At 56.8% G+C, this 18,465-nt stretch overlaps 2 protein-coding genes across 2 annotated transcripts in view; one reads left to right on the top strand and one right to left on the bottom strand.

Annotated features, from left to right (window-relative positions):
• Window positions 1–18,465, top strand: part of LOC141931958 (fibrinogen-like protein 1-like protein) — a 19,055-nt gene extending 590 nt beyond the window's left edge. The window contains exons 2-3 of the mRNA XM_074844787.1: window positions 16,622–16,726; window positions 17,680–18,465. Of these exons, the coding sequence (XP_074700888.1) occupies window positions 16,622–16,726; window positions 17,680–18,314 (740 nt within the window). The 3' untranslated portion in view covers window positions 18,315–18,465. The remainder of the gene's footprint in view (window positions 1–16,621; window positions 16,727–17,679) is intronic.
• LOC141932140 (fibrinogen-like protein 1-like protein) lies at window positions 3,452–9,856 on the bottom strand. The gene is made up of 4 exons (XM_074845266.1): window positions 9,682–9,856; window positions 9,356–9,529; window positions 7,225–7,287; window positions 3,452–6,127 (listed from the first exon to the last, which is right to left on the bottom strand). Exons 1-4 carry the CDS (start codon window positions 9,854–9,856, stop codon window positions 5,499–5,501), a joined length of 1,041 nt encoding a protein of 346 aa, XP_074701367.1. The 3' UTR covers window positions 3,452–5,498.

Raw genomic sequence — 18,465 nt, 5'->3', positions numbered from 1 at the left:
CAGGAGCCGGGGCGTGGGTGGCCAGAGCTCCTCCGGTTGCACGGACCTGCCCGCCAGCTCCCCGTGCGCCAGACTTCACCCCTCGTCTTCCTGCAGCAATACCGCTGTTGCATTCTTGTCTTTCCCTCGCTGTTTCCCCTATGGAGAGGTGCCGGGAGCACTGGAATTTCCTGTGGTTTCCCTTCAGTGGGTGCGTGCAGTCGTGGTGGGGTGCCCGTGGTACCGACTGCTCGGGGGAGCCCCGCAGGGCCTGGCCATGGCGGCGGAGGTGTGAGGGCAGGGCTCGGGCGAGTGGTGCGAGCCTGCCAGGATCGGGAGGTCAAGCAGAAAAGGAGAGGAAAGGGGGCACAAGTGGGGCCGAGGGGGTGCGCGAGGCTTGCAGCACAGGGTGTGAACCCCATGTTCTGCCTCTGCCACACCCCTGCGTGGGGGGGTGACATCCAGTGCTCCCGAGCTGTCCTAGTGGGGGGGCAGTGCTGGGCAGAGCAGTGAGAGCTGTGGGGGGTTTGCTGTCCCCCCACTTGCTGAGGGGGGGCACAGGCTTGTGCACGGCTCCAGCCCCTTCCCCAGCAGCTGGCCCCAAGCCCTGCGCCAAGGGTGAGGTGTTGCAATGGCCGGGGCCTTGGCTGCCTTCACCCCGCGGGGACCCTGGGGTTCCTGGGGGCACTGAGCCGCAGGGGGTGGTTTCTGTGGGGTGGGGGCTGCAGCAGGGGTCTGCTGAGTCGTCGCCTCCTTCCACGGGTGTGTGCGGTTCCTGCAGAGCAGATCTCAGCCGGACGCGCAGTCAGAGCTGGGACGCAGCTGCCCCGGCTGAGCCCGCAGCGTGTCAGGGGAGCAGTTCCAGCTGGGGAGGGGCACTGGGGGCTGTCGGCATCCTGAGGCCTTTGCCGAGTGGTGTTCGTGGCGGGGATTTCATCCTCTCACTCTCAAGTGTGCTGGGACCAGTGGGACTCAGCCCCATTTCATGGCTCCACGCTGTGGCTGCCCTCACCGTGAGGGACGTGCCGCCTGCGTGCTGGCTGCTGGGGCTCTCCAGCCCCGGGCACCACTTTTGGGCACCTCTTAGGTGACTTGTGTCACCAAAAGGAGCTGCCTGGGGTTGTGCTGCTGGTGGGCCCCCAGCTATTGCCCACCCCTCCAGGCTGGCGCTGCTCCACCCTGCGCCTTCACCCCAGGTCACCCTCTGTAACTCCCCATTAGGTCCCACTCTTGGATTACCAACAACGGACGTCACCCACCCCGCGCCACTGTGAAAGGGCAGCGAAACTACAGCAACACGCTGACGGCTGCTTGGCAGCTGAGACAAGCCTGGATGAAGCCAACAGCCCCGGTCCCGAGGCCGGCAGGCTCAGTGCAGACCCCCTTCCCCTGGCACACCCCAGCCAGGCTAGGGCCGGTGTCCCCATAGGCACAGGCTGGTGTCATGACCCGGACTAGTCTGGGGAGTCATAACGGTTCTGTGATCCCCTTGGGTTAAATTAAAGTGAAACGACACCAAATGACCTGTTAAAATGTTTTACTTGGGGTAGAAAACAACTTAAACTTAGAAAAGAATAATAAGCAATGTGGTCTCTATAAGAGAGAAAAGAAAGGAAAGAAAAGAAAAAGAAGGAGAGAAAGAGTCAAAGAATTCTGGACATCACCCCTGGATCCAGCGTTGTCTCAGGTCCAGTAATCTTGGGTGGTGGGTGCACACACAGCAACGTTTTCTGTTGTCTTTTAAGTTCATCTTATCAGCTGATTAGCATGTTAGACAAAGAGAGGCAGGTATTCCACAAACTCATTTCCATGAGAGATGTGGGAAAGGTGGAGCAGGGGTTCTGTGTGCGTGGGGGGATGGGGTGCATTAACCCTTTTGTCCAGTTGAGTTGGTCAGCCCCCCAACCCTTTACCTTAGTTTTTGTTCCTTGGGCGATTATAGCTCCATCTGGTGTTGGTTGTTTATCTCTCTTATCAATCTTTTAGCTCTTCTTCAAGGCTAGAGTCATAAATTAAGGTGTAGGCCTTAACCTGAACATGTGGTTTTACTCAGTCTGCATCTCCCCACTTCGAGGCTTGTCTGGGGAATGTAGCTGTACAGCTGTGAGGGAGCAGAGCCCTGCACCCTTCCCTACACCCTGTGCTTTCCTGGCAGATAATTCATTCCTTAGACCAACCACAAAGGCCACAATTTGTCCTTGAGGCTTTCCTTGTCATGACTTTGAGGCATTAACCCCTTCAGTTCCCCACAGCTGGCTGTGCTGGGCTGCTGGCGGGGCAGGCACAGGGACTCCGTGTTCCCCCCGGCACCCGAGGAGCCAGGCTGCTCTCTGGGAATGAGCCTGGCTCCTGGCAGGGCTTTGGGGTGCTGCCTGGGCTGGGGTGTTACCTGAAGTAAAGGCTCTTAAAACCAAGATCAGTTTAGAGAGGAGAGAGTGCTTTGTTCTGCGCAGGGTGCAGCAGCTCCCCAGTGACCAAAGGCCCTTGGCGGAGGCGGGGTGGTGGCAGCCCCAGGGGCTGCAGCTGGGGGAGTCGGGGCTCCCCTCACCCCAGCGCTGTCCCACGCTCCATTGCGTGAAACCAAGGAAAGCAACAGGGGGGGGGGGCCTGGGATGAACCAGGGTGAGCTCAGGCCTCTGCTGCCTCTCCAGTGGCGGCTGGTGCGAGCGGGTGGGGGGGGGAATGGGTGTGAAGAATGCAGCAGGGCTGCACCCAGGCCGCTGGGAACAGCTCAAGCCCAGCCAGCTGCGGGGTTCACCCCTCCGTGGGGGGCTGCCTGCCCACATGAGGTGTCTCAGCAGGGCCCAGCTGCTGAGCTGGTCCCACGCCTGCCTCGGGGGAAGTGCAGTCTCACTGGGCTCTGGTGGGGGCTCTCGCCTTCCCTGGGGTGCTGATGGGCTCGGCCATGTGCCAGTGTAGTGCTTGGGGGCTCCCCAGGCTGGAGGATCTGCCCTTGACTGCCAGTGACCCCCAAGCCTGGCTAGTACTGCCCCACAACCACCCTGCCTGCCCCACCCCTCTGTTCATGGCCAGAGCCAAGGAGCCACACAAGAGCCTTTATTTGTGAAGCCCGTGGTACCCAGTACTGCCAGGCCCTGCCCCCCGCCAAGTTCCTCTTGCTGTGGGTGCAGAGACCCCCTGGCAGCTCCCCAAGTGCAGGACCCACTGCCTGGAAACAGCACCCACCCACCCCAGCCCCAGCCAGCACCCCCAGCCCCTGCATGCACCCGCCGGGCACTGCAGCCCCACGGGACTGTGACCACCCCTGCCGCCCCCTGCTCCCTGGCTGGGGTGTCCTGCAGGAGCAGGGACACCCCCACCCCGCTACCGCTGGGTCTCCCAGTGAAAGATGTGCTGGAGAACTAAGGAAAAGCTGCCAGCTAGGGCCCTGTGGGAGGTGGGGGTCACTCTCAGGGAGCACTATGGAAAACCTTCATGGAAAACCGCAGCTGGAGGGTGAGCCACACGTTGCCACCGGAGTGGGGATGGCCCTGTCCTGGCCAGGACATTTCCATGGTGCAGGGAACCTGCTGGGGCTGCCAGGGGCTGGTGGTCACCGCTGTTGGGTGGCCAAGAGCTCAGCAGGGCTTGGACGTGTTTGGATGGGTCACTGGGAGCATGGGGCCATGGGGGGCTGGTGCTGTGGTGGGGGAGGTGAGGACCCCTCTGTACACTGGGACATCCCATGGTGGAGGGACCAGACAGCAGCACAGGGACCCCCAGCGCTGGGCCGGCCCTGGTGTGCCCTGAAGATATTTTGGGGTGCTCTCCGGCCACCCCTACCTCTCAGTTCTGTTGGTCGCTTGGGGACCCCACAGGCCCCGGGGCAGCAACAATGCCACCTCACAGCCTGCCCAGTGCTGCCTGATGTCACTGACCTGCGGACTTGTGAAGCCAAACCCGCTCTGGGGGCACCGGAGCAGGGGGAGGCACCTTCCTGACAGCCACCCCCACCCGCTGGCACCGTCCCCTGCCCCTGGGCCGGGAGACCCTCTGCCAGCCCACGCCGTGCCCACCATGGCGCTGCCTGGTGTCCCCTCCCCATGCTGCGGGGCAGGGATGGGCTGCACTCGGGGTCCCCCCATGCTCAGTGCTCTGCTCTGGGGGACTCACGCCTGGTGCTGGAGGCTCCCAGGATGTCGCAGCCGAGAGCCGCTCCCGGGAGCGACAGCCCTGAGCCCCCGGACCCCCACGCTCCACAGTGCCGAGGGCAGATTTCTGGAGCGGTGCGAGGCACTTTCTGGCTCGGGGATCCTCCGCTGCTCATTTCTTTCCGTGTTTTGTAATTTCTTGAACCTTTCTGGGTGGCTGCCGGCGGGCACCGGACTCTGCACTGGGCTCTGCAGCGGAGTAGTGGGCTGGGCTGTCCCTCAGCCATCAGTCCTGGAGCTGGATCTTGCTGCTGGAGCTGCGCTGCCCCGGAGAAGGGCAGGCACGGGCTGTGGCGGTGGGAGCGCTCTCACGCAGCCTGGTCTGGCAGTGCCCGGGTGCCGCGGGGCGGAGGAGCTGCAGGGCCTTGTCCTACAGCCGCAGAGTGTTGGTCCTGCCTGCGCTTTCCCTGGCAAAGGCCCATCTCAGCTGGGCTTGGAAATGGGGGCACGGTGAGCCCATACCTGTAACGAGCTCTTCCCCATCAGTGTTTCCTAACTCGAGAGCTTCCTAACACCTGACCTATTTCTCTTCTGCTTCCATGTAAGCTCAGTGCCTCTCGCTTACAGCAGACAGAGCTGCCAATGACCTTGAAATCAGATTTCTGCAGGATCAAAGCATGACCGCAGACAGGCAGGGCACAAAGCGCAGCACCAGCAGGACCATGACGCCAGGACGCTGCCACCCTGGACTGTGAACGGAGAGAGGATGTGGGAAGAGTTCTCCCATGTGGCAGGCCTCTTCTGAACCCTCCCCGTGCAGGTCACAGGCCCTTTCTCTCAGTGTAACTAGGCTGGATTTTCGTGCATCCATTCCTGTGAGAACCGCTCAAGGCTTTTCCCCCCATAAGCCCCAGGAGTCCAGTCCCACCACCCAGCATGGGATTTCCTGGGTCTGTGCAGGAGCACCTCAGAGGTACAAAATAGATGTTCATTAATGGAAAATGAGCTCAGGGAAGCAAATTTATTGGGATGCTTTACCAGGCACTGCAGAGAGGCAGAGAGAATATGGAAATTTGTGGCATGTAGCTTTTCTGCTTGCTGTGAGTGAGCTCTGGAGGCACCTGAGAAACTGATGAAAACTCCCCTCAGGGCTGAGTGTCTTCCTCCCGCAGGGAAGGTACATGTGTAACCCACAAATTTCACAAGCAATTTTTTAATTCTCGATTATGAACATGATAACAAGGAATCACTGGCAAGCACAGGGGAAAAGAGCTGAGCAGGGGGGAGCCTGCACTCAGAGAGTGGAATCGGAAAGTGGCATTTCACTGCAACCACTGGGCCCCTCTTTCTGCTCCAGAAAGGCTCGGGTTCTTTGGCCATGCAGAGCCTTCACAGAGCGTCCGGTGTGGACAGGAGGGTGAAGGGGCACTAACAGTACGGGGCTGGTTTGATGAGGATAAGGGAGGATTTGCAGTTCCCTTTGCAGAGGCTGCCCCAGGTCATGCCACCCTTGAAATTCAGTCGTACAGAATAACATGCTGAGTACCACCACCCGCCCTCGTAGCTGTAGGCACAGTTCTTACTGTAAGTGTCCTGATCCCGATCCTTTGTGGAGAACTTCATGTTGTCGTGCATGGTGGTGGGGTTGTCTGAGGTCATGGCATCCCCCGCCGTCCCCGAGTACGCGCCCAGCCTCAGCCGGTAGCCGTGGGACTCATCTTCCACACTGAAGAGGTTGTAGTCTGAGAAATTGATCTTGCCTGTGGAGTCCTGGATGACGAACCTGACCTGATAGACCTTCTGCTGGGAGATCTGGTGGATGTACTCGGTGCCCAGCCAGTACTCGCTGTGCACACTCCCAAAGCCGTACTTGTAGGTGCTCCAGGACTCGGCCCAGGTGACTGCTGTGTCTCTCTGGTTCCTCTGGATGACCGTCCAGCCCCCGTTGGTCACGTTCATTTCACAGGACACCACGATGGGGTGGAGCCCTTTGGGCTGGATGATGTAGACGCCGCTGCGGCTACTGGTGGGGATCTCGCTGCAGTCCTTGGGCCAGCCTGGGTCAGGAGACAGAGATGGTTATTAAATCCCAGGCAAGGAGATGCTGAAAGTACCTGATATTTCTTTTGAGCCTATATCCTTTGGCACACACATTCTTAGGCTGTATTCCTGTCATGTGCTCACAGGAAGAAATTAAAATCTGGAAATGCAGCAAGAGAGTTGGGCCTCATATCTTTCCAAGACAGGATTCAAACTGATCAGGACACTGTCAAAGTGTGTCGGCCTGGTGAGACTGAGCCCGACATTGCCTTCACCCAGCACACGACGCACCCCAGCCCAGGCTGGGTTCGGTCTTGCCGTGCTGTGGTGGCTTGCCTGTAGTATGCAGGCGATGTACCACCACACAGACCAATGCAAATCTGGGTTACAAAGCCCTTTGCTGTCACAGCACGTGGGCTTTAGAACTTTAGAGTAATCCCAGAAACTGGAGAGACAGTGATCAAGTCATCCATATTGCTAATAATTACATCAGCCCTCGTGATCACAATAGGACAAATCCATCGGCTTTCTCTGGGTTTATCCATGTAGTGCTTTAGAGACTTCCTGACTTGTTTGATTATGGCCCTTCCATGCTCCAGAGTGTCAGCACCTTACATGACAAACAGCTGGAGCTACATGCTCCTGGAAAGGGACTTGCTCCTCTCCTAGCACCTCTGTCACTGGTTATTCCCACTGCGATGGGACCTGTCTTGTGGTCCTGTGGGCTAATGCTGACTCTGTCAGCACAGTAACGCAGTCAGTCCCTCTCTTACCCAGTCTTCTTGTCAACTGTGCTGTGACAACAGGAAGATAACCAGTCGCCACTTCCCAGGGGCCAAGAATGAATCATCCCTTTCCAGTTTGGATCTTTGGGTGGAATTTCCCCACACTAGAGATCCTCATAAAGATCCTCATCAACTGCCAGGCCCAGGACACGGCTGGTAACAGGGTCCCCCCGAGGTTACGGGCTGTGGCACCTCCGCAGCCTGTCGATGTTTTTCCTGGGAGGAGGCAGAGCATGTGCAGGACATGGGCTAAGGCGGCTGGGAGCTCTTCACAAGCCCAGCAAGGGTGAGACCCCGTGAGCAGAGGTGTTCCCCGAGAACGGACTTACCGTGGCCCACCAGTGGGTGGGGGGCAACATCTCTGACCTGTCGAACGTGTGTGCTGCCATTATCTGCATTAACAAGAACAGAGGAGATGGGAGTGAGTGTTGAGGGTAGACACTGCAAATGCCCGCTGGGAGAGCATCATCTTCTCCAGATTCCTGGTTTTCTGGTGTTGCTCCTAATTCCAGAGGGACTTTCCCGTTGCAGGTATCAGCCAGTTGGTAGTTCTGGGGAATCTAGACAGTGCTAAGATGGGGCGGATGCTTCCCTGGTGAGGGGAATTTGGGCAGAGTGTGTGTGGGAGACCCTGAATGGCAGTGGCAACCCCAGAACGATGATTGTTAAAAGTGCAGGGGAAGCAGTGAGGAAGGGACTTGGGAAGAGGAGGCGTTAGAGAGGGAAGAAACAGGAGCAGACACAGGAAAGCTGGTGTAGGCATCAGGAGTCGGGAGAGGGGCTCTGCCCGGCTGGGTCAGGAGGGAATTTGGGGGATGTTGCTGGAAGAGAGGATGGCTTAGAGTGAGTTAATGCAATTCTTTTGCAAGGGCATCTCCTGCGTATCCACTGGTGGCTGTAAAACAGAGAATGAATCTCAGGCTTGTGGAATCACAAAAGCCATTCCTGTCCCTCCTCTGAAACAGAAGCTGCTGCTGCTCTCCAGCACCCCTAAATATCTCTCCCCGCTTTCACTCTCAGCTGGTGCTTTCCCATCCCCTCCCTTGCGAGGTGTTTTCCTTAAGCCTCTTGCACTGTGTACAAGCCCACACCTTCTCCTACCACACACAGAGTACGCTTCTTCCTGCAGACAGACTGTAATATTGCCATCCCTTCCTCCTCCGTGGTCTTCTGATTTTGGGGCTAAACCATTTGGTTTTTCAGCCTTCCCTGACACAGTCTGCCTCCCAGGTTCTTGACCCCTTTCCTTCTGCCTCTCTCCAAATGTGTCTCAAAACCTAGCAGTGAACATGGTGGTTGGCCTGAGCCCATGTGGAGAGGGAAACACTCACATAACGTGGTCTGAAGGATTTTCCTACCATGGTGTTTACTTTTACTACAGCCATATGAAGGTGTTCACTCATGTTTATTTTGTAAGCTGTGGTCTGCCCCTGCTCCTTCTGCCTTCACTTCCCACCCCTTTGGAAGCACTCTGCAAAGTGAAGACTTTCGAAGACTTTGGAGCCTGTCCTCTCTGGCATGCCTCCCCACCTCCCAGCCCTGCATCCATGCTGCTCTTGTTTTCAGAGCACCCGACCAGAGGTTTGGGTGGGATGAGTGTGAAGCCCAGAGCGCAACCCCTCTCTCTCTACTCGGAGCTGGGGTTCTTGGTGAGCCCAGGCTCTTGTCCCAGTTGTGGGTGCTCTATGCTGGCAGTTTCCTGGCAGCAGACCTCTGCGGTGAAGGCTGATGTGAAACCAGCACTAAACACTTGGACCTTGAGCTCTTCTGCCAAGAGGTCCTCCTCCTCCTCCTCCCTTAGGGGTGAAGCAGCCCTTTCTGTCGTGCCATGTCCCACCCGCAGCCCCCAGTTTTGTTCCAGGAGGTTTCCTGGAGGGTTCCTCGCTGCTCCAATACACCCTGACATTTGTAGGTTACTCCATGCCAGCATCTGACTGACTGCTCTGTGCCAGTGCCACTGCGTACTCTTTGTACTGACTTCATTCACTTCCTCTTTGTACTCATTTCTCTCTTGAATTCAGTTCCCCACTGACCTGGTGATTTCCAGAGGTGACTGCTGTTCTCTGTCTCCTCAAAACACACCGTGATCATTTGTCTCAACCTCTTTAACACCGCTTCTCTGAGGAGGAGCCCAGGGCCCGCAGCATCCCTGGCTTGGCATTGCTGCCAGTGAGACTGAGCCCGTCCCTTCTCCTGGGATCCTGTGGACTCTGGGCTTTGGACTATGAGACTTGCTTATGGACAGAAGAAATTAATGCCAGATGGGAAGAGAGACAGGCAGCAAGGAGAGGAGGACACTGAGGTGATTCAGTGAGAGAGCTGACCCTGCACTGGCATTGCCTGCTCAGAGATGTGTTTAGTCCTTCTGTGTTACGGGGGTGCAGCTGGGATGGCGAGGGGCTCTGCGCGGGGCCTGACTGATCCTGACCTTGTTTCCTCTTGTTGTAGTGGTGAACTTACCGAGCTGGGAGGACTCGGGGGGAACATTCATGACTCCATCCAGTGTGCCATTGAGGAGATGCAAGTTTGTTATGTCCAAGGCAGGAAGAGATGCTGCCAGGGCCAGCAGGCAGGTGAAAAGCAGGAGGCGAAGGCACTGGGTAGCTGAAATGAGAAGAGATTGGATAAAGAAGAAGGATCATAACTCTTCCATTAGAGAGCCACAAATCCCTTTGGACTCCTTTACTTGCAGAGTGAAATAGGGAAATAAAACCCTTTCCATGTAGAGCTCCCTCTTGGAGCTATGAGCCCAATCCACTCATTTGGATGAGCTGTCACAGACTCACTGGTGGGCGTCATTAGTGGTGGCACCCCCTGGTCTTTGAGACAGGAGAAGTGCGAAACGTTGTCCAAATGCAGAGTGACTGTAACCAGGAATCCTTGTAAAACCTGGCTCTGGGGACTGGAGATCATGAGCAGAGTGGGCCTGGAAGGAGGAACCCCCTCCCTCCCCGCTCCCATCGCTCCCCTGTGCCGGGAAGGGGTTTGTGGGCACTGGGAGCCCCGATGTCTGGGGGGGAGCAAGCCCCAGGCAGGGCCGTGCACGTTCCTCTGCTCAGCCTGAAGGCAGCGTCACTGGGAGGGGCAGCATGAACTCCCAGGAAATACTGCCTGGCTGGTGCAAATTATATCCTTTTTATGGTTGTATGGCCACTTCAGAATTTCCATATGTAGCCAGCTGCTCCAGCTTGTTCTTGCTCAGAGTAGCCAGGAAAACCAGCACACTTTTTGCAATAAGAAATCTAAATAAATTAATAGAAAGCTCATCATGATTCCTAGAGAGCAGGACATTGCAGAGACACCTGCTTGTGGGGATCTGTTCACACGATAGCTCACCCTGGCAGATGACCGGTGTGATCCCTCCCCTGTTTGAAAAGGGGCAGAGCCAAACTTACAGCCCTGCCCTGGGACACCTGGGTTTGGCACCATTCCCTGGGCCCACAGAGAAGGAAGATGATGAGGGATGCCACCCGGCACCGCTGTGTGTGACTGCGGCCACTGCAGAGACAAGCACCCTGTTCTGAGGGCTCAGAGCTCTCCCAGTCCCTTGTGTCAGTTTTACAGCAAAGGGCTTTTAAACACCCTCCAGTCCAACTGATTTCTTCTCAGCTCCTACATAACATTGAGTGCCTCGGTACACTTCTGTTTTGAGGCATGTCTAAAGATGTCTCCTCTTTAGGCCGCCAGAGCAGCAGTGCTCCCTCCACTGCTGGCCCATTCCCCCGTGCACGTGGACGGTCGGGGAAGGTCTGGGGGGGAAGGAGGTGCAGGGAGAGGATCTGCCTCTCCCGGGTGTTCCTTGGGGGGCAGAGTGTGCTTTTGAGCATCTAACTTCCAGACTTTAATACCTGTTCAATATTGCTCCTTAGGCAAGAATATCTTAAAAATACTTTTTCTGTTCTAGGCTTCTACTCTCTGTTCTATTCTCTACTTTCCTTGTAGAACTGAAAATCACAAAGGACGTTTGGTAAACAGAAGGTTTGTAAAACGGGGTGTCTGGCACTGCAGGGCTGCACTGACACAGCCTGGAAATGACAGAACAGGCAGCCTCCTGCCCCAGGTGCCAGCCCAGGGCAGAGCCCAGCCCAGGGAAGGGGCTTGGCGCTGGGAGGACCAGGGTGTGGGGAGAAGGGAGCCCTGCCCAAGACAAAGCACCGGGATGCCCCATGTCCTGCAGTCACCAGCAGTGCTGCTGTCCCTCCCCCCCCCCCACTCACCCATTGCTGTCTCTGCGGGGACCCTGCGCAGCGGAAGCCGAGCGGCTCTGGCCTGACAGGGGGGTGTCTGGCCGGGAATTTATAGGGCTCATCAGGTCGGGGGTGGAGGCACGAGACCCCAACTGAGGCACTCGTCCTCTGGTTGGCAGCAGGACCAGTGGTTTACGGCTTATTTGCTCTTCCTCATGAAGTGATATGCCCTTGGACAATGAAGGCTGTGTCTCACAAAGGTGAAGAGTCTCTTCAGAGGAAAAGCAAATAATTTGGTGCCCATAAGCGATTGCCTTAAACCAACCGTGATTTACAGTGCCTGCCCTCCTGCCCCAGCAGGGTTTCCCCAGGGAACAGCATCCTCTGGGCACTCCTGAACATTTAAACGTGTAAGTAAACACCCAGCTGACATTCCCCTCCTGGATGGCGATCAAACGTCGGCTGTCAATTGCTCTCCAGAGTGGGCACCAAGCCCAGCAGCCATGGGGACCCCAGCAGACCCTTCAGGGAAGAGCTGCTCTAGTGTTCCTGGCGAACTGTGCCCTGAACACTGTGCCAGTGCCACTCCAGGAGCCGCCACCACGCTGCCTCTTGCACAACGTGTGCTGCGGTTGCCCCTGGCACTGCGGCCCTTTGCAGTGCTCATGAGGGAGCTCTGGGAGTTCTGACATGACACTGACGTCAAACGGTCTCACTTCAAGCTCCACTCTGCTACTAGGAGTGCTTACACCGTGGATTGCTTGCAGAAAATGACAGACCCACCTTTCCCTGGGGGTTGATACCCACCGTACTCTTGGTTATGAGGACTCTGGTACCCCAGCATTCACCTTGTGCTGGCCAGAGCCTGCGGAGGAGCAGGCTGGGCTTTGCTCATGGGCTGTTTGATGGCAGCGTGGCCACCTGGCCCTGGGGCTCCTGTTCATGCCCTGCTGTGCTGACGCTCTGCTCAGCGGCAGATGCAGGCAGAGGCAGGCAGCAACCCACAGCAGAGCTTGGCCCACAGCTTCCAGTCCTTGGCCAGCTTTTCCAGGGGGCTGTGGCCGGTGTTTGGGTCAAGATGCACAAAGCAGGCAGGGGAGGCCATAGAGGAGACTTCTCTGAAACCCCAGCATGTCCTCCAACCCAGCACCTGCCCAGTACGTGTTTGATATTGAAAGAGCCGCAGTCGTGGCACAGATCTGTTTATTGCTGCATCCTGGTCTTCATCTGGAAAAATGACACCAGAAGGGTGAGGGAAGAGATCATTCACATCCACATGTGAGGTGACAGCTGGAGTGCTGTGGCCTGTGGGGGCTTCCTCCATGACAACGGTGACTGGAACTCCAGGAGTCTGGCAGCCATGTGCAGGAGCACATGGCCTGTGTGAGCAGGACGAGAAGATGGGTCTGCTCTGCGAGATGGGTCTGCTCAGCCCGCAGAAAGAAGGGCTGAGATGGGACCTGGTTTCTGCCTTCACCTACCTGGTGGGAGGGTGGACAGTGAATGGAGTCAGACTCCTAATTTTTTGAGTTTTGGACCTCCCATTACAAGAAATGTATTGACAGATGGGAGTAAGTTCTGCCAGGACCTGGAGCTCAGGACGTGTCAGGAGAGTCTGAGAGAATGGGGCTTGCTTCCCCTGGAGAAGAGCAGGCAATGGGGAGGTCTCATCGCTGCCTACAGCTGCTCTATGGGAGGATACAGAAGGACATGGAGCCAGACAGTCCAAGGAGCTGCATGGTGGTGGGATGAGAAACAATGGACCGAAGGTGGAACATGGATATTTCAGTTAGAAATAGGGACTTTTTATAACACGAGGTTGGTCAAATACTGGAACAGGTGCTCAAGGGGAGGCTGTGGGATTTCTGTCCTTGGAGGTGTTCAAGACTTGACTGGACAAGGACCTGGTTTTTTAGCTCTGTTTGAGCAGGGATTGGACTAGATGTCACCAGGTGTCCCTCCCGACATAAATTATTCTATCACCCCAATTCTATGTCTCTCCTTGGAGGTGCACAGGGGTAGGATGAGAGACAACGGACATAAGGGAAGGGAGAGAAATGAGAATTAGATAAAAACAATTTCAGCCTGAGGGTGTTCAAAGACTGAAAAGAAAATAAAGAGAAGTTGTGGGACCTCTGTTCCTTGACATACTCACAGCTGACCCAGACATGACTCTTAGCAACTCATTCTGAGTTGTCCCTGCTTTGGCCTCGGCAGTAGCCCAGTGCCATTTGGAGGTCACCCCATGCTCCTCCGGTTCTTTGAAGAGCCCCCTCCCCAGCTCTTGTGCTATGTGTTTCTGCAGGAACACAGTCATGGTGCAAGATGCAGAGCTGCCCGCAGCAGAACATGCCTTGAGAAGCCCCTTTGTCAGCCCAAAGAGCCTTGACAAAATCCTGAGAGACCTGCACAGCCAGCTGGGCCTCTCTGACTTGCTCTCTCAGGATTAACTGCTGGTGTCACAGCCCTGAGGGCACCAGCTGGCCTTCATGGCTGGTGCCCTGTCCTGCCTGAGACCCTTGCCTGAGCCCAAGGCCTGTCTCAGCTCAGCCCTGGGCCCTCAGCCCAAACCTGAGCTGCACTCTGTGAGTACTGGCTGCCAGTCCCCTCTCTGGCCTCGTTTTCTGGGTGGACCCTAGACCCACGTTGTAAATAGGTTGTTTCCTGGAGGGACCACTCAGGTCCGTGTGGGAGCTGCTCATTTCCAGCTCTGCCATTTGCACTGTGCCCTTTTGTCCAGCATCTTGGACCCAGCTGATGGCTTGGCTGGGCTGGAGCTGTGGCCAATGCTTGACTCTGCCCACTGTGCTCAGAGCCAACATGGGCAAAGCCTGTGCAGGTCCCACTCCTGGCTTCTCCATGGGGAGCCTTTGCTGCTCCCAGAATGCTAGCTCATGCCTGTGCTCCCCCTCCTCAAGCCCTACATGGTGTCCCCACGCTGCCTTCAGAGTGCAGCCGCTGGTTGTTATCCTCAGCTCTGCTTCCCACCTGCATCTGCTCACAGCTTCTCTTGCAGCTGTCTTCTTAGGAAGAGGTCCCATGTCAGCGTGATTTAGAAAACCTTTGTTTTATAACTTTGAGTGCATCATCCAGTAGAATGCTTGAGCTGAAGTCAAACCTGGGGTCTCTGCTGGACTGTGGGTGGGCTGTCCCATGGACACGCCGTTTCTGTGAAGGAAATGTTCTTTGTGTCTATTTGGAGCAGCCCGGTGGAGCCCCACGCGCACAGGGGCAGGGGAGAACTTGCTCTCCCTGACCTATGGAGTCTGTGTTCCTGCTGCATCTGGTGGCCCGCCAGCAGCAGCCCCGCACACCACAGGTGCTACAGCCCCTAAGTCACCCACCCCCCTACCCCCTCAGGAAGGGGACATGGCCTCTCTGCCGAGGGTCCTTCTTCCCAGGCAGCTCAGGCCCTTCTCTGTCTGCAGACCTGGCAGTGCTGCTTCTGTGACTCTCCCAAACTAAATGAGGCTGCAGACCAGGGTCCCACCCTCTCACCCAGCAGACAGGGCTGAGATCGAAGGGTTCAGACAGAAGTCGATCCAGTGATCCCTGACCTTGGAGGGGTCTGGACGCCACTGTCCACCCAGACCTGCACGCTGCGCTGCTTGATGTGGACTCCTGCGGCACAGAATGTTTGGTGGGAGCCTCAGCTGGACACTGGCTTGCTGAGAGCCCGGGTTTGAAGCTGTGCCGTGAAGGAGACACCTGGTCAGCAGGCTACCGAAACAAACACAGGACAAGAAAGTAGAAGGGCCACATCTTTCTCCTCTTAAAATTGGCTTGAGAAAGCGGCGGAGCCATCTGGCGTGAAGCAAAGACCTCACAAATGTTCCTGAGACCATTCTGCTCCTGTGAGAGGGAGCAACCCCTGGTTGCCGTTTCTGGGGCTGGGGGGATGTGCAGGGTGCTCAGCAGGTCAGAGACAGGGACCGGGGAGGAGAGTGGCAAAGGGACTGACCCACAGGCACCTCTGTGCTCCCCACAGCCCTCTGTGCAGGGCCAGTGTGTGGGGTGCAGGGGACATGGTGCATACGGTCACTTCTGGTGCTGGACACTGGTTCCAACCCAGTGATAGAAGTTGCTGACCCTGAAACCTGCCAGTGGAGAGTTAGGGAGCAGGCCCAGCTCTTGAGGACCTGTCCTTGTATTTCCCAGGTCACCTTTGGGACTGGGCACAAAGGAGACCTAATCTCCCCTCCTCTGCTAGTTTCTGTGTGTATGTCCTTAAGGAGCTGAGTGTCTCCACTTCAGCTTGATCACGACTTTCCAGATTTGCCACAAGTGGGCAATCCACATGTAGTGTTTGTGTGGCTGGGAGAGTCAATAATTGAAATCCCTCATCGCGGAGGGGATTATTTGGTACTTCCCTGGCTGGAAGGGCACACCCCTCTCCCCTCAGGGGGTTTAGTCGTGCTCTCGTGGGATCTGAAAACTGCCCCAGTCACAAACCGCAAGTGCCTCCTTGTGCCTCTCCAAAGAGCGAGCGTGAGCATAAGTGGGTGTGTGCAGTGCCTATAAAGCCACTGCAGAAAGCTCGGCGTGGGAGGGTGCACCAGTGGGTTCCTGCTCCCTGCGCAGCTGTGCTGTTGTGATGGGTGAGTTACCGTCCCATGGGTGGTGCTGAGCTCAAACAAGGCCTGACTGGGGGGGTGTATCAGAGGCACGGGGTGAGTAGCAGGACAGTGGTCATGACCCTGCCTGGGTGATGGATGCTGCCAGGCTCCCTGGCAGCAGAGGGGATGCAAGACCCAGGCACCCAGTGACACACACGCTGGGTGCCAGCCCAGGCTTTCCTGGGCTGCCTGTGCCCGTGTTCCCACGTCCCGAAGGCACGTTAATGTGGTGACCTGGATTCCAGCTCGGTCCTTTCCCTTCCCGACCTGTGCATGTGGCATGTGGCTGCACAGGGGTCCATCCTTGCCCAGGGGTGATGGCATCTCCCCCATAACAGAGGCAGTGCAGCGTGGGGGCCGTGCTGGTGGGCAGCACAGAAGGCTCAGGCTGGTGTCATGGTGCAGCCGCAGGAGGAATCCTCCTGCCTACTCGGGAGCCTGCGCCTGTGGGGGTAGGGCCCACGCTTTGGGTCTGGTGTCCCACCAACTGTCATTGGGCTGGCTCATATAAAAAGCGTAGGCACGATCACTTCAAAAAGAAATGTTTCTTGCGATCCCTCCTCCTGGCAAACTGATCTCCCCAGATCTCACTGCATCTACTCTTAGCTACTCTTGAGTAGCTTACTTACTACTACTTAGCTATCTCTCATAGCTACTCTTGGGCTGTAGGTTCTGAGGACAGATCTGCAGGCAGATTGCTGCCTGGTGCAGGGAAGGGGCTGATCAGGAGGGTGGCAAAAGCCATTTCTCACCCAGTTTCAGCCCTGCGGGGGCAGAGCCTGCAGTGAAGCTGCAGCTCCCATCGCCCCGGGAGCCCCCTGCTCCTGCCTGCACCCTGCGGCTCTGTGTTCCCTGGCCTGAGCTCCCTGGGGGCCAGGGGGCTGCCCCCGGATCCTGATGGCAATGGGCACTTTTCTCCCCAGGGCTCCAGGCTGGGACACACCTCGTCCTCCTGCCCGCCGTGGTGGCGATGCTTCTCCTCTGCGTGAGTGCTGGTCCAGCAGCACCCACCGCTGGCTCCCGGAGTGGTGAGTGCGGAGGACGGGGGCACTGGCTGGGCACTGGGTGCGGGAGCAGGAACACGTCTCCCCCACTCAGCACCAGCTCCCAGGTGTGCACCTGGCTGGTGCACGGCACAGGAACCCCTCCAAGCCCTGGGCCATCACCTGTACAATAAGCAGCCTGACACCAGTCAAGCCACCCTCACCCCCTTGGTGGCTCCATGCTGAAACCGAGGGGTTTCTGCCCAAGCACCATCATTTGGCGGGATTGCTCTGCAGTACTTGTGGCTTTTTACACCTCAGTTCTAGGAAAGATCCTCCCAGCAATTTTATTTCTTTTTTAGCTCTTGTTGGATTAGGAGTATTCCATTCCTACCTGCAAGGGAGGTTACACTCCCTGCAAGACCTGTATGCCTGAGAAAAACAATTTCATGGGCTGAATTAGAATTACCCACAGGAAATTGTTCCTCATCAGGCACAAAACAAGAAAGACAAATTAGACAGCAAATTAGTTTGGTAAGTAAGTCATGACAGGTCAGTCCTGCTAACAGATAAACTGCGACAAGCTGTGGGGAGAGACCCCTGTGAGATTGAGGTAGAACTGAGCATTCTCTTGCAATGCCACGACCCCCAGGGAAAGCCTGAATTTTCATTACACATCCTCATCCAGGGGAGCATTCTGGACACTTCCAATCATTGCAAGAGCTGCAGATCAATATATCAAGGGCCTTGTGTGAGGGCCAGACGTACTTGGAGGGCATCACTGGCATCTGGGAGACTTTTTTCCCCTTTTCTTGGCCGGATGCATTAGAAGGCTCCAAAGCAAAATGCAAGTAATGAGAAATAGATTCTCGGGCCCTGTCCAGGGCCGCTCTCTTAGAGACCTTCGGCTGTCCTGTGGATGAGCCACTGGAAAAGCCACTCTGCACTGTGGAGCCAACCACAGATAAAACCAGCCCTTTTTGTCCTTTTTGTCACAGGGTTCCCTGCAGACTGCAGCCACCTCCACAAGAACAGCCCCAGCGGGGTGTACGTCATCCAGCCGGCAGCATCACCCCCGCGCGTGGTGTGGTGTGACATGGACACCGAAGGCAAGGGCTGGACTGTTGTCCAGAGAAACTCTCACGACACCGAGCTCATGTGGAAGCAGTCCTGGACCACCTACAAGTACGGCTTCGGGAACGTGCAGGGCGATCACTGGCTGGGCACTGAGTACCTGCACCTGCTGACACAGCAGGGCACCTACAAGGTCCGCTTCATCGTACGGAATAAAGCCAACGTCACCCATTACGCCGAGTACGACATCTTCAGGGTGGAGAGCGAGGCCAGTGGGTACCCGCTGAGGCTGGGCCGGTTTTCTGGTGATGGGGATGACTATCTGACCAGCTATCACCCCAAGAAGGGGGGCATTCATGACAACATGAAGTTCAGCACAACTGACAGAGACCAGGACCAGTACAGCGGGAACTGTGCCAACAGCTACGGGGGCTGGTGGTACGACAGGTGTCAGAACGTCCTGCTCAATGCCAAAAAACACATCCTCTGGCCGGGATTCTGTGATAACGGCGACTGCGCATCCTCCCTCATCCTGGTCAAACCCACAGACGTGTGCTGACCGTGCCACAGCGCCCAGCCTCCTGGGGGTTTGGGGAAGTGCCACCCTCCCCAGCTCAGTGCCCCGTTCCCGTGCCTGCCAACAGCCCTGTGCCAACCCTGGGGCACGTCCTGAGTTGCCTGCAGATCCCGCAGCATCACCAGCGGAAACA

This window comes from Strix aluco, chromosome 19 (assembly GCF_031877795.1).
Source record: "Strix aluco isolate bStrAlu1 chromosome 19, bStrAlu1.hap1, whole genome shotgun sequence".
In the NCBI taxonomy this organism is placed as follows: domain Eukaryota; kingdom Metazoa; phylum Chordata; class Aves; order Strigiformes; family Strigidae; genus Strix; species Strix aluco.
This window is presented reverse-complemented; position numbering and strand designations above follow the sequence as displayed.

Bases quoted from the DNA above. Each gene is read 5' to 3' on its own strand.
- LOC141932140 (XM_074845266.1), bottom strand. From the start codon at position 9,856: ATGGGAGCGGGGAGGGAGGGGGTTCCTCCTTCCAGGCCCACTCTGCTC. The intron at 9,530-9,681 runs GTGAGTCTGTGA...AGTTATGATCCT, and splicing joins ACCACTAATGACGCCCACCA to TCTTCTTTATCCAATCTCTT. The intron at 6,128-7,224 runs GTAAGTCCGTTC...CTCCTGACCCAG, and splicing joins CCACCCACTGGTGGGCCACG to GCTGGCCCAAGGACTGCAGC.